Source organism: Podarcis bocagei, assembly GCF_964188305.1.
Source record: "Podarcis bocagei genome assembly, chromosome: 10".
Taxonomy (NCBI): Eukaryota; Metazoa; Chordata; class Lepidosauria; order Squamata; family Lacertidae; genus Podarcis; species Podarcis bocagei.
The window spans coordinates 64,073,956-64,096,164 of record NC_138135.1 but is presented as its reverse complement, the minus strand read 5'-3'; the positions used below and the strand labels follow the sequence as shown (position 1 = coordinate 64,096,164).

Below are 22,209 nucleotides of genomic sequence, written 5' to 3'. Positions count from 1 at the left end.
AGCAGTACTCAGAGCAGATTAGAGAAAGGGCTATGCATATAGTAGCAGACTTAGTTCTCAGGCTCCCACTGAAAATTGTAGTACAAAGTAAACCAGCTGCAATTTTACCAGGAAAAACTCCCCCACACACACTAGGCACCAGGTTTGGGGAACAGGAGTAGCCCACTTGAGTAGTATCTCTGAGTATACTTTATTACTCCACACACCCCATCAATGATGGTTGACATTCACCCTTATAGGGGCAATGATGCAGAGGGGCAAAACTGCTCATCTCCCAGCAAGTCGCCTGGTCACCATGTGAATAATGTGCCTTTGTATGCATGACAATGTACACATTCATTATAAAGGGTATTTCTCCCATTTTGCATCAATCAACAACAATGTACACCTAGAACCGACTTGTGATAAAGATGTTTATTTTATACAAAAGTAATATGCAATTCTTAAGGACTTAACTCCTACAAAAGTGAAGTTTATAAGCAAAAGCATCAACGATGACACACATTTGTAACTTTATAAATGTGTCTGTTAACATCAACTGAATACCAGCAGTTATATTAGTTCTCTTGCAATAAGCAAGACCTACCACATAGTTACTTATGTTTAGCTGTTCAGATGGACTTAATTTCTAATTGGCAGTTTCTTCTTGTAGAGTCGGTTTGCAATTACATAAGATGCTAGTACTCTAAAATGAAAGATACACTCTGTTGAAACAAGTTGTGTTGCAAACTTGAAGCTATACTAATTTCTAAGTTATTAGAAAGGCATGAGAGAGGTTTTAAAGGAAGATTGCATGGTGCTAACATTCTGACTAAATTCTACTATTTGGAAACCACAGGGAAGTGGTCAGTAGGGCTGTCATGATGTTTGTGACTGTGCCCCCATAACACTTGCAAATGCAAAGGCTAGCATGCCCTTATTCCAGCAATTTTCCTGCTTCAGTTTCCTAAATCCAGATTACTGGGCCATTTGGACTACAACAGCTTTCCAAGCCTTCTCTTTGTCGAAATCCTTCATGCTGTTATTGGAAACCTACAAAAAATAAATAAATTCAAACACTGTTATTGACAAATTAGAATGGAAGAATCCAGACTAAGGGTAAATCATTAGATGTGTGATCACATTTCCACGTCTTGCATTTTTATAAGAAAGTAGTAACAGTGAAGGGACACAGGTGGCACTGTGGGTTAAACCACAGAGCCTAGAACTTGCCGATCAGAAGGTCAGCGGTTCGAATCCCTGCGACGGGGTGAGCTCCCGTTGTTTGGTCCCTGCTCCTGCCAACCTAGCAGTTCGAAAGCACGTCAAAGTGCAAGTAGATAAATAGGTACCGCTCCGGCGGGAAGGTAAACGCCGTTTCCATGCGCTGCTCTGGTTTGCCAGAAGCTGCTTAGTCATGCTGGTCACATGACCTGGAGGCTGTACGCCGGCTCCCTCGGCCAATAAAGCGAGATGAGCGCCGCAACCCCCGAGTCCGCCACGACTGGACCTAATGGTCAGGGGTCCCTTTACCTTTACCTAGTAACAGTGAAGATGCCTAATCCAGATTGGGACTGCAGTGCAGGGTAAGAGGGATCTAACCCCTTCATGCCATTTTCTTCACCAAAAATGCCCCCCCCCCCAAACTGCTGTTTGCCCAGGCAGCTTTGGATGCACGTAGCAGTTTCTCTTTGGGGGCATTTAGCCATTTCAGGGGGAAATTTTCATTGAGAAAATGGCATTGGAGGAAAAACTTAAAACAATCCCCCCCCCCCACTTTACTGCAGTCCCAATCTGAATCAGGTCCTCTCCCTAGATTAAGCATAAGTGGTAAACCAAGAACAAACTTAGTTACAGCTTGTGGTTTGCCTGGAACTATGAGCCTGGGTCTGGAAGTAACACAAAGTCAAACCATGGCTTAGTTCCAGACAGCATGGCTTAGTTCCAGTAGGAGCACTGCAGGCAAAATCTGCAGTTTAGGAACCCACATATTTGCTCGTTCACACTTAGCCATGTCAATATAACATTCACTTACAAATAAATCTGTATTTAAAAGAAGAACTGTGATGGGTGCTGGCAATGAAACCGAAATGATCAGCAACATTCCATAATTACACCAATTTTAAAATGAAATTATCCCTCACCTCTGTTGTTTTGTACTCTTGTTTGTTCATCTGTGGCACAGCCCACACTGAGTCCCGCATCTTCATTTTTGCCTTGAAGCTTACACACAATATGACAGTGCCAGTAGTCAGGAAAGCTTGAATTAACAGCATCAGCATTAGAAGCAGGAGCAGCACGTCGTAAGACTGCTAAAAAAATAAATACACACATAGAAAAGGCTTTAGCCTTTAGGTATGCTAACTGTTACACACTTTTCTGCCTCCAAAGGTCACATTTACTGGAGGCACCTGAAATGCTCTGCTTTCCCCTTACTTCCAATATCAAACTTCTATATCCTTAAAGGCCATTCTGTCCTGGTTTGGGAGCCAGCGGCATATTTTGTCACCATTTATTAGCATGAGTTTTCCAATATGAAGTGTGAATGCCCAGGCATACCACATTCAAGTGTATATATTTCCTTATTATGTGAATGCAAAAGGAAACAGATTTACAAAGTTTTTCCATAGTTTGACTTGTAAGAAAACAGATTTTTACTTATTCCTCCTCCTCTCTGTGCCCACCCAATGCCAACTCCTATGAAGTCTCTAAGGGCTACGATCAGCACTTGTTCCCACTCAGGACTCAAGCAACTGGTAAGGAGGGTGCCATTGCATGCCTAGCCTCTGGGCAAGATTCATTGCCCACTGACCAGGAGGGAAAGGGGAGTTGACATGATATGATAGAGCCAATTCAGTGCTTCTGCACAGTGCTAACATCCCTACCTTGGTTCTCAAACACCTTGGTATTCAAACAACTCAGAGCCCAAACACTGCAAACCCAGAAGTAAGTGTTCCAGTTTGTGAACTTTTTTCAGAAGCTGAACGTGCTCCGTTTTGAGTATTACACTTCCGATTTGAGTGCCACACTTCCATTTTGAGTGTTACGCTGAGGTCTGTCTGTTTTTGCTGTTTATTTTGTGTTTTTGTGGCTCTTTTTTGTGTGTGTGTGACTGTGTGGAACCCAGTTCAGCTACTGATTGATTGTGTGACTGCAGTACATTGTTTATTGCTTTCATTTTATGGATCAATGGTCTTGTTAGATAGCAAAATTCATGTTAAGTTGCTGTTTTAGGGGTTGTTTTCAAAAATCTGGAACGGATTAATCTGTTCTGCATTACTTTCTATGGGAAAGCGCACCTTGGTTTTGGAACGCTTTGGTATTGGAACAGAATTCCGGAACGGATTAAGTTTGAGAACCAAGGTACAACTGTATCGCCTTCCAGTTCTCCCTCGCAGCAAGCAGCAACTATGGGCCACAGTTTGTATATGTCTTATAGTCATTAGGGAAATTATGGGAAAACCACAAAACATTATGGCAGATCTGCTGTACTCCATATATACTACATAGACTTACTCTAAATTGATAACACTGGGTATAAATTGGCAAATAATCTCCTGATATTATAGGAACTAAAGTTGTAGCTTATACTTCCCCACTTCTTATAGTGCACAAGAAATAATAATTTATGCATTACAATGTGTACAAGAATAAGGACAGTGTATAAACTCAAACAGTAGTAGTAGCATAATACCTTGGGAAAGGCCATGTACCCTATACTTCCGTATCTCGTGTTTTAAAGTGGCTGAGACCTTTGTTTTGGACATCTGTGGCTGGGAGTCCCAGCACATTCCGTTACCACAGCACATTAAGTAATCATACCTGGCAAGAACAAACCTGTCATGCTTTACAGTATGACTGAAATTATTTCCTGAAACTGATGTTCTTGGCAAGATGCAAATTTGCAAGCAACAGATAAACAGATTTCAATCAACTGATAAGCATCTCTAAAACATCTCAAGAACTAGAAATTGCACAAGTGATATCACAGGGGGGAAATATTACATACATTCACTAGCTTTTACTTAGCCAGCATGCTATGGTAAACTGTAAGAATGCAGCCAAATAATGTATAGGTAATTTAAATATGCTACAATCCCTCTCTGATCTTGCTTCCCTTTGGCTCCTGATCATGGCTCACAATTTCTCAGCTTCCAAAGCAATCCTGCTTGCACAACACAATACTCCTATTTCTCTCCCTACGTGTTCCAAAGTCACACATAAAAAAACCTGAATCACAGCATTTATAAAAGTTAGGACTATTTAGAATAGAAAGCAGTAGTTTGTACGGAACATTATGGCCTTGGTCACAATAGACTGACAAGATACATTGATTGTCTGCTTGGTAATTCAAAAGCAATACATACTTTAACTGTTGGTGGATAGTTTTTAAAGATGTCAACAATTCGCATGATACTGAAGGACAAGTATCCTGAAGCTGTGAATAATAATGGAGATGTAACACTGCTTATGGCAATCAGGACTTCTACCTAAAATTAAACATAGAATTGTGATTAGATAGATATTTGTTATTAATTAAAAAAAGATTCATGTATGTATTCTTGTGTCTCTGAGCAAGCTTGCATAAATGAAGTTTGTTGCAATTTATTCATAAAAAGAAATTCAAAAATGTAAGCTTAGTCCCTGGAAAAGTGAATGAGGAGTATGAAGTGTTTACATTGATAAATATTTTAGAACTCATATTAATAAGTGTGTATTCAGAGCACCCAAGGTATTCGTAACATCCAGACAAAGGCCCAGTCCCCTCTAAAGAACTGCATGCTGTGTTCCATTTGTGTGGTGCTTTGGATAATTGTGAATAAAGGAGAAAGACAACAAAACAGATATGGGGGGGAAAGGAGAGTAAAACATTACACACGCAGCTGGGACCAAAAGTGATTACAGATATACTTAGACTGCATTCCTAAGCACACCTACTAGGAAGTACCATTGAAACCAATGGAGCTTATTTTTGAGTAGACATACATAGCATTACACTATTAAATGCTTACAGACTCTCCAGCTTTGAAATGCATCACAGCATAGGGAGAGATATAACTATGTATGAAAAAGCCAAAAAAAACAGAGCAGGTGAAAGAAAAGATCATAAAGTTTGATACTGTATGTGAGCCAGTAAAGAATTCTCACTATGCTTTATGTAGCTAATGTAGCAGATGGTAACATTTTGGATGGAATGGAGAGCATCAAAGTGCAATAAATAAGGATTGCAATGTTTTTGGACGTAGTACAGAGCATTTTGACCCACTATTAATTTCCTATCCAATCAGTTTTTGAAGAAACAAACATCTATAAAGCCAATTTTTTGGAGATCACTAAGGCATCACTGTATACCCAGAAGATAATGATTCCATTATGCCTCCTTCATAAACTGTGTGAAAAAATATCATCACTCTCTGGCCCAAAGGAAGAGATTTGAAATGGCAGTAAATGTTAAATCAGTCTAGTTGCTGTTCAGTTTTCAGAAAGTTCTACTGGACCTATTTTCACCATAACATTTATGATTGCATCAGTTCATTGACGTACTTCCACCAGACTGTTTTAATAATATACTTACCAAGCATTTGCTTGGATATTCAGCGGCAACATGACTTGCAATGGCACTGGGAAAACACTAAAAAGAAACTAAATATGAGAAAATGTTCAGGACCAATCAGGATATATTTTGGTTGAGCAGTGCCTATTAGCAAATATACTGATTACCCCAACTGCACTTCCAATGATTTCTTGTTGCTTTATAGGAAGGAAAAGGGCACTAGGACACCACCAAGTAGGCAACATATTCCTGCTGTTGCTTGAGGCAGGATTCACTCCAACAGAATCTCTGACTGACCCCCTCCTCTGGAGTACTAGCAAACTTGGCCAGAGAGTGAACTATCACTCCAGTAAGGGGGGTGGGAATCAATCAGAGATGCTGTTGGAGTGAAGACACTTTTTCCTGCTTTGAGAAAGAGAAGGAACATGCTCCCCACTTTGCAGAGTCCTAGTGCCCACTGGAAAATTATAAAATACACACTATCTACCTAACTGATTTAAAGAGTAACCCAGTGTACATTTATTCAGTGGTATGTCCAGCTGTATTCAATGGGGCTAGAAAAGTCGGCATTTGATTATAGCTCGAATGGGATATACCATCTCAAACTCTTATCTGCACCAATATGTTGTATGTATATAGGATTGAAGGATTGGTTTGGATGATGCCAGTGGGTCCCAACCAAACCTATAGTTTTGTATCTGTAAGACATGGTCTACACTGGAAGTAACTGCTGAACTGATCAAACTAGTTTCTTTTAAGTTAATGGTCATTGCCAGACTTGTAAATACATTTTTAACGTGTCTAAATAGTTAGCCATAAAGCTATAGAAACAAGTTAATGCTAACTAATGCTGCTTCTGGGAGGAGGGAATAAGCCCCCCCCCTCACCTGGCTGAATGCCACTTCACCTTGTGCGAAGGAGAACAAGAAGCAAAGAGCTAGCCTTTGTGTTAGACTGTTAATGAAGTGAGTCCCTCCATCTTGTACTCAGGTTGTATATATGTGTAAATAAGACCATATTCTAAATAACCAAGGGCCTTCATTCTAAGGAAACAGACCCTGGATAAATGCTAGAATCTCTCGTTAAGCTATTTGTGCTTTTTTCTGATTCATATTCCTTGATTTTTACTAGATCACACACCTTTCTGAATCTAGTTGTTGTTGTTTTTAATATGCCTGACTACAAAGGACCTGGGCTCTTTTCCAAATAGTCCTGTAAATTAAGACACCATGTGGTCTTTCAATTAATTCATACTCTCAGCACAAGGATTTCCACTTGGGCAACGGAACCTTTTCCTCTCTCTCCTCCCTGCCTGCATACGCTAAATCTGTTCTGGGGGTTCTCCCAGCCCTCCAGAACAGATTTGGGGAGAGATGCTCACAGGAAGAGGAGGGGGAAAGTCCACTGCACAAGCAGAAATCATTGTGTAGATGAAGCAAGTTGGTTGAATGCTGGTCAAGAGTACCAGCCTTTCTTATCTGTACAGAATGTTGTTACTTAAAGGTGTACAAATGCTGTTAATAATAAAGTGTGACAGTTTTACAAGAATAAGTAGACTGTTCCTAATATATATGTATAAGACACAGATGGTACATTGAAAAACCTGTTATTCATCAAAGTGAACAACAGTTTATAAAATGTTATATTCAATGATGTAATACTTACAGCCACTAAAATCCAAAAGAAAGTTACTGAAAGATATGGCCCTGAGACTAGCACATCCATATTCAAAGCTATTATTCCACCAAACACAGCAGAAATTCCAATAATCACTTCAATTACCTAAAAAAGAAGAAGAATTTGCTTGGGATTTTTATATAATAAAAATATATTATATAAAATTATATATAATTCATAGCAGATTCTTAGAGACTGATAAAACAAAGATCTCTTACTGAATAGGATTTTAGGATCCGTGCTGGAAAGCTGACATTATTCAATGTGATCGCACTATCATACATTGTCATCTAAAAGGGGGGAAAAGATGATCAGAGTAAATAAACTATTAACCAAGCATTAGTCATCTGGGTGTAGAAGCTACCCGCAGATTGGAAGTACTTACAACTTGGTAACTTACGACTTTATGTTTAAAAACTTAAAAGGGAATTCATGTTTGAACTCATGCAACCCATAACACACATAGCTGTGTGTGTTTTATGTGAAAAGGACCTCCTGCTGCTTCCATCTGTGTGCATAAAATACTAAAATACAAGTCATACCAGCATAATTTCTCCCTCTCTCCCTGTCAAGATATACAAATCTATCCATCTACATATCTACACATGTACGTATATGTACACAAATATGCCTGTTCATTAACATGACCCACTCATGCTGATGTACTGCAGCTGAAATGTCAATACCATTCATAAAACAGCTTGCTCAGAGGGAGGATTACATAGATAGGGGATTAGTTCCAGAGATAGTGCAATGAAAGAAATTCTGGCAGCTGCACTGTTCTGCAAACTGTTAAGCAATAGCTAGCAGAAAACTAAGCACAACAAGGAGTTCAAGTGTGCAACTTGAGATGTTGTGAAAGACCTTGTCCAAGAAATTGTGCAACACCTTGTGCTAACACCGACACAGCTTTCAGTTCTCTTTTCTCATGTACGCATATTGTGCTAAGGGAGGAAAAATCATTCAACTACCTAAGATTAGCTAGATAGAATACATTGTTTGAGAATTTTAGTCTTACTCTTCTACTGCAAGCAAGTTTGTTAGTTTTTAAGGTGAAATAAGGCTGTTTCGTTTTGTAGCTCCCCGTTTCCTTGTGTTCTGTAATTTTCATATATCTACATGGGTGAATATGCTAGCAAAGCTATAGACCAGGCACATCCAAAGTCCATTTCGGGGGCCTTATCCGACCCGCTGGTCGGTTTAATCCGGCCCCTGTGGCAGTTTATTTCCTGGGGTAAAATCCTTAAAAAATCTCAACAACTTCAATCCTAAAAAAAAAAGGTCAACAACTTCGGTTGGCCCTTTGGTCAGCCCTCGCGGCCCTTCACTTCATCAAATCTGGCCCTCTTTGAAAAAAGTTTGGACATCACTGCTATAGACAATACATCGTATGGAGATGTTGGACTGCCTGAACTATATATAACTATACAGGCCCAGTGTATTCACAAGAAAATTGCTACAGCCAGTGTGGTGTGGTGGTTAAGAGCGGTAGTCATGTAATCTGGGGAACCCGGTTCGCGTCTCCGCTCCTCCACCTGCAGCTGCTGGGTGACCTTGGGCTAGTCGCACTTCTCTGAAGTCTCTCAGCCCCACTCACCTCACAGAGTGTTTGTTGTGGGGGAGGAAGGGAAAGGAGAATGTTAGCCGCTTTGAGACTCCTTAAAGGGAGTGAAAGGCGGGATATCAAATCCAAACTCTTCTTCTTCTAGATTTTCTGTACTTGTAGACGTTACAATGTGGATATTGATTTAGGATGCAACGTACACCTTGGCTGCTGCCCGGTGGGGCTTAACTAAATGGCAGAGTCACAATTACATCCACATCCTTGCTGCATGTACCTACATGGGCAAAAGTTGGGGCATCAGCCTGGAGCTGGTGCAGCAATCAGGCCCAACGCCATCATGTGACAACAATGAGGCTGGCTTGGGATGGCTCAGTCCCTCCATGCCCCATTTGGTGAGCCAGACAGGAAGCTCTATGCCAGCAGAATAATGCTGGCATTACTTCACAGTGAAGACTGGCAAGACTAGACAGAAGAGTATCTCTGTCCAATCCACCACCACCGAGCCCAGTACAAAGTGGGGTTGCATTGCACTGATAATCTTTGAAAGTAGCATGTGCTAATCGGAAAGGAAAAAGGAAGCTCCTGATCTCACTGCCAGAAAGATGTTTGCATGAAATCTGTAATGCTCATATAAAATACAGAAAAAGGAGTTATTCCCCAGCAGAAATGCACCCCCAAACCCCCAATATTCAGTAGTACACAGGCATATGATATCATAGCTATATGACAGAATCACAGTGACTATGTTTCTGAGGCAGTATGCAAATATGAAGTAGAGATTGTAGAAAGCCTTTAGGCTATTTTAGAAATATTTAAGGAAAAACTTACTTTCTTCCTCCTGCAGCACTCCTCGTTAAACCTTGCTGAAATTATTACAGTAGTTGCCATGAAAATTTCCAGTAGAATGAGGAGAATCAAGTTGAAATTTATCTGTGCATAAAATGTATTTTAAAAAATTAGATTAACATAATTACTATAATGTCACCCGGTCCGATCCAGAGCATGAGCTTTGCAATGGAGCACTTGCGATGAAAAATGGAACCATGGGAGCACCATTGTTGTGGCTTCTCATGAAGTTTGGCTAACCATTCTAGTTTAGCCCCTCTAAACAGGGGCTTCGCATTGGCATACTTAAAACTGGGTGAACCATATAGGGAACCATTTCACACAAACCTTCCATGTGGAACAGGATCAACACAGTTATGGTTTTTCAATGGCTAGCATAATGCAAATGCAACTTTTGAATTAGGCCTAGAACAGCTCGCTCAATTTTTTATACCTAGAGTTTTGAGAATGAGAATTGCTGGCAATCTGTTTGATATGTCTGATCATTTGTTGCTTGAACTTTAAGAACCAATAATAATATAGCAAGGAAAGAAGCGGAAATGACACATGCCAGCATTAAAACATTAAAAGTATTTTCCTATAAAGTCTCTTCAGATTTAAAAACAAAAGCAGCAAATTACGGTATGAAACAGTGGCTAAGTAGAATCTGATTAACATTTTTAAAGATTATATATACAAAGAACAAAATAAGCAAACTCAATATCAAATAAACTAATTATAGAATTTATCTTTATTGTTAAGAACTCACATTTACTGCTGTAGGGTTCAAGACAAGTTTGCATCCAAACCAAACTAAACATGTTGTTGTAATAGCAAATGTAGAAACAAACAGCATCTGGAAATTGGGTATCTGTAAAAACAAAAACAAAAAACAACACACACACATTAAGAATATTTCATTTTTGCTTTAATTAAAGAAATTAAGTGTTAACAGTCATTCCAAGCTTATAAAGTACTTACCACATTAACTTTGTTTCGGGCTATGGCAAAACTCACAGCTGCTGAGGGAATACACTGGAGAGAAATTAATGAAAATTAAGAGTACAATTTACAAACTAAACTAGAATTTCATGAATAATAAAATTTCCCACTGAGTATAGAATAGACATACTTTGCCTATGTGAACATAGTAAATCACAACAAAAGCCTCATCTCACCCATAAAGCTTTTGGATAATTTAGGCAAATCCATTATCTTTCAGGCTAAATTTTTGTTTGTTTTTTCTCTTTCTGAAACCCACTTTTTCTGTCTCTTCCTCCCTACTCTCTTCTGGCAAGTCTGAACTTGCAGAGGGCTTTTGAAATTAGGCTGCAGATTACCTACCACTACTGCCCTGAACATAAACTTACTGTGATAAAGATTAGAGTCACAATCATAGGCGCCGACTCCATGGGGCCTGAGGGGGCTCGAGCTCCCTCAAAAAAATTTTGGGGGGGGCTCAGCCCCCCCCATAATCTCGGGCGCCCTTCCAGCAGAGCGCCGCCGCCGTCCCCCGCCTCCTCCCCACCTGCTCCTTCGCCAGCCAGCCAGCCAGCCGCGCGCCCTAATCGGAGAGCCCCGGCCGTCCCCCGCGAGATTAGGGAATCCCCGGGGGCGGGGGCTCCTGCCTCGCTGCTTCGCAGCGCCACTGCCAAGGCACTGCCGGAAATCCCGCGAGAACAGGGGAATCCCGACTGGCCACACCTCCCAGCCAGCCAATCGGCTGGCTGGGGGGGCGTGGCTTGCCCTATTTAGGGCCGGAGCCACTTTATTTGCATATTCATGAGCTTATTTATTATTCATGAGCTTTCCCGCCCCCCCCCCCAATATTTTTTATAAGTCCGCGTCCCTGGACACAATCCAAAGATCTACTTAAGATGTTCCCAAGGGCTTTAGCATATGAGAGAGGACCACTGACTTAAAATAAAACAGCAGTTTAGTCGTTTAGTTGTGTCTGACTCTTCGTGACCCCATGGACCAGAGCACACCAGGCACTCCTGTCTTCCACTGGCTCCCACAGTTTGGTCAAACTCATGTTCATAGCTTCGAGAACACTGCCCAACCATCTCGTCCTCTGTTGTCCCCTTCTCCTTGTGCCCTCCATCTTTCCCAACATCAGGGTCTTTTCCAGGGAGTCTTCTCTTCTCATGAGGTGGCCAGAGTATTGGAGCCTCTGCTTCAGGATCTGTCCTTCCAGTGAGGACTCAAGGCTGATTTCCTTAAGAATGGATAGGTTTGATCTTCTTGCAGTCCATGGGACTCTCAAGAGTCTCCTCCAGCACCATAATTCAAAAGCATCAATTCTTCGGCGATCAGCCTTCTTTATGGTCCAGCTGTCACATCACTACTGGGAAAACCATAGCTTTAACTATACGGACCTTTGTTATTACTATTCATAATACTTATATGCTGTTCTTCATCTGAAGATTTCAGGGCGGTCCACAAGATTAAACATCAATTGCTCATTGGCAATCTTCATATACATGAATTGATAAAGTCAATGTCTTCCATGTTGCAGTAAGAAAGGATAGAATGCATAGGACTGGGTTTTTAAACTTCCACTGTAGCTAAGAGAATCATTTGGACATAACTCACTCAAGTCCCATTGGTGTCATAACTAATTTAACTGAATCAGGGCCTTTTGTGTGTGTGCACACGAGAACACACTAAGAACAAAACTCAAAAGACATCATCCAGAGATAAAAGTTACTTACACAACCCCAGCTTCATGCTTACAAATATACCCTGAGAGAGAAGGAAATTTATAGGATTCTCTGTGCCCCTGATATTTGCTCATGTGATGTTTCATTACATTGTTTATTTGAATATAAATAACACACAATAACTAAACATTGCTTCTGCTATTATAAAGCAAAAGGGGGGAAAACCAAGTGTTTAATTGGCAAGCTGCTGCCAATTATGTTAAAGCAAACAATTTCTCTGAAATCAAGAGTGAGGAATTATCTAAAGAGAGCATGTGTTAGCAGTTTAATTCTGGATCAAGTGGCATATCTGAGATAAGGCTTTTGAAGCATAATGAAAATAAGAAAATTGAATTATATTTCTAATTTATATTTCTAGACAGCCACAGAAATTAAAAGGAATGCTTACTGAACCTGCTGCACAGCGCAAGTAATCCATTTCAGATGGAAAAACGTTCCCCAAATAAAGTGAAAATCCAGAGGTAACAAGGATGCAAGTCTGAAATGAAGAAATTACATTACTTTATTAGCATAAATTATATAGCTAAGCAACTTCATGAGAATTGGCAGTTCTTTTCAAAAATGAAAATACTAGAACCATTAACAATTGTTTCTCTGTGTTAATGATACTGAAACCAAACATCAAAAGATCTTTATAAGTCAAAAGAACATGTTGTCTTGCTGCTAAGTTCTAGAACTATTATGCAATGACTTGGCAACAATATAAAAGAGTAACAACTTAGGAAGTGTTCGTATTTAACTAAATAAAAATAGATATCAATAAATACATTGGATTTGTGAGAAGATTCACACAAACAAGCACTTGCTCTGTGTGATTGTGTACAGACACTTTGAATGTAAAAAAAACCTGGGGAAAAGCAACTTCAGGAAGTGAGAGGGAGGGGGTGGTTAACCTTGCCTGATTTGCTACTCCTGCTCTCCAAATTGTACACACTTCATCCCAATTTGCTTTTACATGCTACATCTGAGGATTTTAATAGAATGTCAAATATCAGTTTAGATCCATATGTGAGACAGGGGAAAAACTTGAGAAACTTGATGTAAAGAAGCAGAGAGTTGAGGCCCTCTCATCTCCCCCACCCCATAACTGCTTCTTTGCTCTAAATTCACTAATAATAATAATAATAATAATAATAATAATAATAATAATAATAATATATTATTTATACCCCACCCATCTGGCTGGATTTCCCCAGCCACTCAGGGTGGCTCCCAACAGAATATTAAAAACACAATAAAACATCAAACATTTAAAACTTCCCTAAACAGGACTGCCCTCAGATGTCTTCTAAAAGTCAGGTAGTTGTTTATTTCCTTGACATCTGATGGGAGGGCGTTCCACAGGGCGGGTGCAACTCCCGAGTAGGCCCTCTGCCTAGTTCCCTGTAACCTCACTTATCGCAGGGAGGGAACCTCCAGAAGGCCCTCAGAGTTGGACCTCAGTGTCTGGGCAGAATGATGGGGATGGAGACGCTCCTTCAGGTATACTGGGCCGAGGCCATATACCACAACTTACATTCCAGGCATTGCACCTAAAGCCAAAATTGTGTATAGTCAAAACACATTGGGTGCAATGGCTAGGGTTGCCATATTTCAAAAAGTGAAAATCTGGGCACAAAGTTGTTGAGCTCTTATGGCTAAATCGCAAAAGTAAAGGAAAAAGGAAGTTTTTTGAGCTATTTTTTAGGGAAATCACCCAAAACGACTCTGCCGACATGGGTTGCCATACATTCAGATTTCCCCAGACATTTTTGCGATTTCCACCCGGACACTGCTTCTGACTGCAGTATTCTGGCTATGTCCGTATGGCCACCCTAGCAATGGCGGGTGAGATTGCCAGAATTCTCCCCCCCCACACACACTGTATGTCTGCCCCTTTTTTAATTAAAAATAAAGCCATGCATGTAAAGCTGAATGCACACAAGTTAAATGTGAGTAAGTTGCATCCATACTGTTTCATATAGTTCTACCCTACAAGTTGGGAATCCTTGAATAAAATGTTTATTTCACACGTCACTTTATACAGTCCTCAGAGAGGATTTAAGTAGGACTCTTCATACTTAAAGAGTTTTAGCGCCTCCACAATGTTCTTTCCCACTGGCCTCCCTTTTGCATTTTTGGCCTTTTTGTACAATATATTTCTACTCACCTCTATGTATGGTGAGAACGAAAGTAAATATTGGGTATACCTCATTCATCAGTTACCCCTCACTATATAGAGTAATGTAGCACTGGGAGAGCCCACATTTATTTGAAAGCAGGATTTTCCCTGAGTCTGCAATGTTGGGAAATGCCACAGAAATTCAGCTGTTACCTTCTTCACACAATGGGAAGGGGTGTGCAATAATAATAATAATAATAATAATAATAATAATAATAATAATAATAATTTATTATTTATACCCCGCCCATCTGGCTGGGCCTCCCCAGCCACTCTGGGCGGCTTCCATAAAAACCAAAAATACAATAAAATATCACACGTTAAAAACTTCCCTGAACAGGGCTGCCTTAAGATGTCTCCTGAATGTCAGGTAGTTGTTTATCGCTTTGACATCTGCTGGAAGGGCGTTCCACAGGGCGGGCGCCACTACCGAGAAGGCCCTCTGCCTGGTTCCCTGTAGCTTTGCTTCTCGCAATGAGGGAACCGCCAGAAGGCCCTCGGCGCTGGACCTCAGCGTCCGGGCAGAATGATGGGGGTGGAGACGCTCCTTCAGGTATAACGTAGAACGTAGAGGTAAGAGTAATAATGCTTATTACTCCAAACAGTTTATTTGGATAGTTCCAGACTGTTGCTATTTTGGGGTGGGATTCAATCATATACAGGTAAATTCTGCTTGCACAATTATAGGTGACTGGGAGGTCTTGCACAACAGACTTGTTTTCCCCAAAAGATCAGACTTTTGTGATGTGATAAGGAAAATGCAATGGAAAGTGTGTGATAACATTTTGACACCACCTCGTCTAGCCTCCCTGCAAACAAATTAGAGTGAATGTTCATTGTCTAAGCCAACATTGTCTAATTTCCCTACAAACAACGCAGGATAAATGCTGGCTAAACAGGTCACCTGAAAGCACCCTTAGTCTCTGTGTAATTCTTTCTTTCAGCCTTTTCTAATGCTTGTCATATCTCTTGCTTATCGTATATTTTACTCCCAAGCACGAGCAATCTCTGGGATTCTCAGTGTTGTAGAGTCTATATATTTTAGCTGGAATCATTGTCTTTGAATAGACTAAAATTGCTCAGTATGTTCATAAAAATAAGTGGAACTCTTTATGATGCTTCCTCTATTGACAGCAAGAATTCAGCAAAAGATGTCAGTTAGCTGTCACTCGCAGCAACAATTTAGGAAAAAGAAAATCTTACTAAAGCAGTAAATTAAAGTTAACTAAAGAAAATAAGCTCCTTTCTTGGCAGGCATGCTTAACAAAACAATGAAACTTCTCAGCAAAGACAGCTTGTCTACATCTTGTGGCTATGCAGTGAAGCATTCTAAGTATTTTTTTAGTAGTTCTTGTTAAACAAAGTACAGTACTCAGGGGAAATCCTCAGGAGTTTCTGTTACTGCTACTACTAAACATTTATTTTGCAACTACCGTGTGCTAGCAGCTTCAGTGCCTAACATTTTCTGTTAATAAGCAAGCATATTATATTATTTAAATTATTATAGCCACAGTATTCCCAAGAAGTATCAAGAACTATATTTTTCACTTTTATTGTCATGTTGTTGTTGGCATCCGTCTATCTCAACCTCTGGGGGTGAAGTCAAACCGCAGTGTTAACTGACCTCCCATGGAGGTCCTGGGTTGCCCAAACAACAAGACTCGCCCTCCCTCTCGACCTCGCTGACATGTTTGCCACCAGCTGGTATTGGGTTTATTCCTTGGACTTTTCTTCTCCTAATGATATCCCGCAAAACAGCAGAGGTTTAGGATCAGAGTTTTCCTTCTCCCAGGCTGACTTCCCAGATGGGAAGGGCTACTTTCCCATCTGCCCCTCACTTCCTTCTACCTTCTACTTTTTTGACCACTGGAGCCACTACTGGTCTCATTCACTTAAACTGCTAGAGCCTGTCTTCGCATGCAGGGTAAGTCCCTAACACACCGAGGCTTTGATACCCGTCAGCTACCTTCACCTGGTTTGGCCGGCCAGTCAAAGCTGTTTCCTGGAGTGTGGCTGCTGTCACATGCTGACAGCTTCTAGGAGCCATGGGTGAGAGCTGATTGCAGGTTGGGGACCAAAGCTGGGCAAACTACCTCACACTGGAGCAAACTTCAGCACCCACAATAATATATGCCCTCCCAGTCAATGGGCAAAGCTGAAGCCCTTTGTTGCAGGCACCCACAACCTTCAGCACGAGATGGCACCTACGCTACCTCAGGAGCATGATGTGTGACCCACCAGAGGTACCACTCCTCCCCTAACACTTCATACATGTTACAAATTCATCACATGATTCAAAACACACCAAGTGCCAAAAACTGGGTGGAATTAACTTCTAGGTGAGTATATATAGGATTGCAACCTATGTATACTTAGACACTTAGCAATGCCAGTTATAAAACTACGAACTATAATAAAATTATTAACACACTCAGAAAACAAACAAACAAGTCTACAAAAACAAAAAAGTCAAGCTAAGGAATGGTATTTCAGTGGTAACCATTGTACATTATAGTCATTCGTGTGGTTTATACATGCAGTCCATATCGGTTGGAAAGGTTTTGAAAACCTTGAATTTATGCTACCTGCACAATTTAAAATACAATCCGATCACATCTTATGCACATTTAACTCGTGCAATTTCAACCATATGTGGTTGAAGACCAACTGGTTGAAATTCCAGAAGTTAAAGGCAAGCAAGGCAGAATGCTTAAAAGCTCTTTTTGTGCTAGGTTCGAAGGGACCTAAATGGCACTCTCCTGGTCATCCTGCCGAGAGGGCCTCATTCTGCAGAAGGACCCTTTTATCCTTTTCTCAGAGCAAGAGGAGAGGAGGCAGAGAAGAGTAGTGGAAAGGGCAGCAGAGAGCCTGCCCTCACCACCTGGCTGGACAGGCAAGAGGTTAATGAGAACGTAGCCTGGAGAGCACCAGTTTGTCATGCCCCGCACCAGCCCTCTATGACAATTCTGTCATTTTGCCATATTATTGGGCTGGCACCAGACAAAGGTGGTGCTGTGGTCTAAACCACTGAGCCTCTTGGGCTTGCCGATCAGAAGGTCGGCGGTTTGAATATCCGCAACAGGTGAGCTCCCGTTGCTCTGTCCCAGCTCCTGCCAACCTAGCAATTTGAAAGCACGCCAGTGCAAGTAGATAAATAGGTACCACTGTGGCAGGAAGGTAAACAGCATTTCTGTGCGCTCTGGTTTCGATCATGGTGTTCCACTGTGCCAGAAGCTGTTTAGTAATGCTGGCCACATGACCCGGAAAGCTGTCTGTGGACAAACGCTAGCACCCTTGTCCTGAAAAGCGAGATGAGTGCTGCACCCCATAATCACCTTTGACTGGACATAAGCATCCAGGGATCCTTTGCCTTTGACCCCGCCCTCTGTGACAATTGCTTCATTTTGCCATATTATTAGGCTGGCACTGGTAGGACTTAATTCCAGTAAATACTACTTTTAGAAAATCAAAACTTTCCAACTTCAAACAGATTTAATGACATGGGTAATAATGTAATAAAAATTAACCTACTATATTTGCCCAGTACAACCTTACCTATTTAGCCCTGACCAGGCCGGGATAACATTTCATACTTACCCCCATCAGCAAAGAATATATCCATGTTTTATAACTAAAACATGGATGAAACCTCTTTGATAGTTGAAGGTCGCTTGATTTAATATCTGGAACATAATTTCCATTCTCTTGTTTTCCACGCTCCAAGGTTGGCATTCTGTCATAACTAAATTCTTCCCTGTAAGATTCCTCCTTGGTCATGGTGCTTTAAAGTGAAAATAAATTTTCCTTTTATTTCTGAATTTGGAGTTCCCAATAAATCTTACATTGTTTCTATATTTGTTCGGGGATCTTGAGCTAAGAACGTTCTTTTTTACTTCAATGTATGCTTTGAGTTACATATTTCTACAAAACTTTCACATTAACATGGCTAGGATCACATTATTAAGCTGTGTTCCTAACTATTTTCATACTCGAAACTCCATTCCAAGACAGTAAAACAGACTGAATTGTGAATTATTAAATACTGAAGACAATTTTAATCACCACACAGTCCTATGTATGTCTACTCAGAAGTCCCACTGAGTTAAATGGGTATAATAGGATTGCACAGTGAATAACTATTTTCAAATTAGTGCACAATTCTGTACTCTACATTCTATTCATATTTAGCAACCCCAGTGTGCAAACAAATCAACAATTATACTTAATATTTCATATAGGCCAGCATCCATACAACACATTAAATGAGTATAATTCAATATACCCAAACCATTTAACAACTTCTACTTTTTATAAAGAGCTTGAATAATTTATATATATATTAAAAAATACAGTTTCCTAACATTCACTTCTGCATAATTATCAACAGAATGGGAAATAAGCACAATTATGACAACAATCCTATACATACTCCGATGGGAGTAAGTCCCATTAAATGTACAGGATTGCATTAAAAACACACTGCATACAGTACTTGATGACATGACAAAATAGTTTGTTGTTATATAAACGCAACTTATCCATTTTACTTATCCCCCCAACTCACTTAGAATAATTATGAAGTATACCGATTACAAAAACTTAACCACATATTTACCAGTTGTTAAAATCTGTTATACTTACATTAAACTGAGAAATTAATATTCAACTTTGAATAGTTTTGTGAGTAAAGTTGTCCGTACACTTTGTTATAGTCTCACTGCTTAGTGATTCATGCTGCCTTTGAAAAGTTTGCTCTTCTACTTTGGCTTTCAACAAGGTCTATTCATACGTGGAACAAAAGCACAGCAAAAACCACAGTTAAGCCAGAGAACAGGGAAATGCCAACTGAATTTTAATGAAGAGAACATACTAGAAAATTACTGTACCATATTCTCACAAGGCTGATTCCATAATTGTCTTAGGGCAAGCAAAAATTGAAGCAAAAGTTTCAATATGACAAAGATACAAACTATCTTTGATGTTTAAAATACTTAATACACAGTTTAATCAAGTTATATCTTATGATAGTCATGAAGTTGCAATCCTATACACACTTACTTGGGAGTAAGCCTCAGTAAGACTTACTTTTGAGTAGACATGTATAGAATTGTACAGTAATTAGCTGTTCTCGCTAAATTATATAACTTTTATCCTCAAAAGCTAGCAACATTGTAAAACGTGTGATCACAGGAGGGGAAAAAACTTGAACATAAAAGGTAATTAAATCCTAAACATGTTCACTTGGAAGAAAGTTTCACAGATTTCAGTGGACGTTCTACGTGTCCGGACAAACTTTTATAGTAAATCCCATTGAATGCAATGGGTTTTACTAATCCCAAACAAGTGTGCAATTCTATACACACTTTCAATATTTGCTCATTTTAAGGGAAACGGTTTTTAAATCTTTCTTCTAAAAAGAGGACATCTGCCACTATTACAGCAACAACAATTTCTTTGAAGGTAATTAATACTTCATCAAGTACAAAATATGCTTGGGAGTCCAAAAATTAATTTATCTGTCTCTGTAGTGTTACGACACTAATGAGCTAAACAGTTTCTGAATTTTAGTCAACTTGTAACAGGCTTAAAAATCAACTTCAGGCTAAGATGTGAAATGTTTGTAAACATCCCGCAATATTATCTTACATTCTTTTATTATTATTAAAAGGTTGGTTAGTCTTTCTCAATTTATGTAGTTACACCTGAGCTAAAACTTGCTACATAAAGTGGCATACAACACCATCTGAAGGCACCTCATGCACATGGGAATTGTTCCATGTTGCTGGGTTTGTGAGTTTTGTTTTGTATGCATTTCTCCATTGTAACATTGTGCAGCATGGGCTTTTCCACAAGATTTTGCATGAGGAACATTGGTTTGTATTCAACAGTGTCGATCAGTTGACAGTAAGATTTCCACCAGAATGAGAAACTTTTCTTCGTGATTTCTGCCAGTCCACTGCAGCCTCCCCATACCCTCCCATATTTCTGTGATGAAAATACGGACGTCCTATTCCATACTACTAATAATAATTTTATTATTTACACCCTGCCCATCTGACTGTGTGGCCCTAGCCACCCAGGGCGGTTTCCATCATGTATAAAAAACATAATAAAACATTAAAACATTTTTTTTAGAAACTTGCCAACACAGGGCTGCCTTCAGATGTCTTCTGTTACTTAGTTACTTGTTATAACTTAAGTATTGTTGTATAGTCACTTATCTCTTTGGCTCAGGGGTCACATGACTCCATACCCTCCAACATTTATCCAATGAAAATAGGGATATTCTAAGGAAAAGTGGGACATTCCGGGGTTAAATCAGAAACCGGGGTGGCTTCTGTAAATACAGAACTGTCCCTGGAAAACAGGGAAGGTCTGCGTTCCACATTTCCTGAAATCTGTTTTGGAAGGTCCCCCAACCATTTGGAGCAGTTTTTGGAGCGGGCTGGCGGGGATATGCCAAAAATTGCACCCGTTCCTTTTCCACTGATGGAAAACCTATTGTCAAGCTTAGCAATATCAATGGATCCAACACAGAAGCTAAATCTGGATCCAGCCCAATGTTTGTACACTTACATACTCACAAGGATCTGATGTCCCCAAATGCTACAAAACACACAGCAATGTATCCATGAGGAAATGTACCCAGACACACACTGCAGACTGACTTACGATGCAATCCCATGCATTCTATATTCCTTTTGAACCAGGCCTTTGGTTGATTTGATTGGCATCCTATGCCCTTTTAAAATGTAGGGTTTTTTTGGGGGGGGGATTGTTATTGGGTTGCTGTTTTTATTTTGATTATGTATTTTGTGGAACCGCCCTGAGACCTCTGGGTAAAGGGTGGTATATAATTTATAATAATAATAATAATGTTTTGATTTTATACTGTGAACCATCCTGAGACCTCGGGGTATAGGGAGGTATATACGTTCTAATAATAATAATAATAATAATAATAATAATAATAATAATAATAATATGCTTTCATTCTGTGAACTGTCCTGAGACCTCCGGGTAAAGGGTGGTATATAGATCCAAATAATAATAATAATAATAATTTTATTTTATTCTGTGAACCGCCCTGAGACCTCCGGGTATAGGGAGGTATATAAATTCTAATAATAATAATAATAATAATAATAATAATAATAATAATAATAATAATAATATTTCATTCTGTGAACCGCCCTGAGACTTCCGGGTATAGGGAGGTATATAAATTCAAGTAATAATAATACAGTATTTTGATTTTATTCTGTCAACCGCCCTGAGACCTGCGGGTATAGGGTGGTATATTAATAATAATAATAGCCAACTCCTAGGGCCTGAGGGTACCTCGACCACCCAATAAAATATTTGAGGTGGCCAGGACCCCCCAAAGTTGATGGACATTGCCATTCAAAGAGTGTCATGTGATCGATTATGCGGGGCGGGGCTTTCCTGCGCCCCCTCCCACAAAAAACCCCCAATATTTGATTCAAGTTGCCCCCCCCCCCTGATGTTAACAATACAGCGTACAGGTACGAGCTGCTGAGGAAACGTAGAGCGTCACCTCACGACCGGCAAGGCTTAACCACAAAAGACCTGCCGCCCCCGTCAATCGTTCAACAACGGCCAAGGCGCGAGCGGGAAGACGAAATCGAGCGTCGCTACTGCGCTTGCGCCGGCGCGCGTTCTTCCGCGCCGGCGCAAGCGCGCGACTTTATAAGAGCGGGTCGGA

The 22,209-nt window shown here is 40.2% G+C and overlaps 1 protein-coding gene across 3 annotated transcripts; it reads right to left on the bottom strand.

Annotated features, from left to right (window-relative positions):
* Nucleotides 1-399: 399 nt before the first annotated feature.
* On the bottom strand, nt 400-22,172 carry MLC1 (modulator of VRAC current 1). Of its 3 annotated transcripts, XM_081211797.1 has the most exons (14): nt 22,008-22,143; nt 20,701-20,770; nt 19,125-19,262; nt 18,081-18,264; nt 12,711-12,800; nt 10,581-10,634; nt 10,369-10,470; nt 9,603-9,704; nt 7,429-7,500; nt 7,199-7,315; nt 5,555-5,611; nt 4,347-4,469; nt 2,124-2,291; nt 400-1,032 (listed from the first exon to the last, which is right to left on the bottom strand). In XM_081211797.1, the coding sequence occupies exons 4-14, from the start codon at nt 18,258-18,260 to the stop codon at nt 958-960; spliced, it is 1,140 nt and encodes a 379-aa protein (XP_081067923.1). In that variant the 5' UTR covers nt 18,261-18,264; nt 19,125-19,262; nt 20,701-20,770; nt 22,008-22,143; the 3' UTR covers nt 400-957. The 3 variants fall into 3 exon arrangements, with proteins under 3 accessions (XP_081067923.1, XP_081067924.1, XP_081067922.1); XM_081211798.1 differs by lacking the exon at nt 20,701-20,770 and having other exon boundaries at nt 22,042-22,172; XM_081211796.1 differs by lacking the exon at nt 20,701-20,770 and having other exon boundaries at nt 22,008-22,153.
* Between the last annotated feature and the right edge of the window lie 37 nt (nt 22,173-22,209).

Excerpts from the sequence above, each read along its gene's own strand:
- MLC1 (XM_081211798.1), bottom strand. The coding sequence starts at position 18,260 with ATGACCAAGGAGGAATCTTACAGGGAAGAATTTAGTTATGACAGAATG. Across the intron at positions 10,471-10,580 it reads CCCGAAACAAAGTTAATGTG|ATACCCAATTTCCAGATGCT; the intron begins GTAAGTACTTTA and ends TTGTTTTTACAG. Across the intron at positions 2,292-4,346 it reads ACTATCCACCAACAGTTAAA|CAGTCTTACGACGTGCTGCT; the intron begins GTATGTATTGCT and ends TTATTTTTTTAG.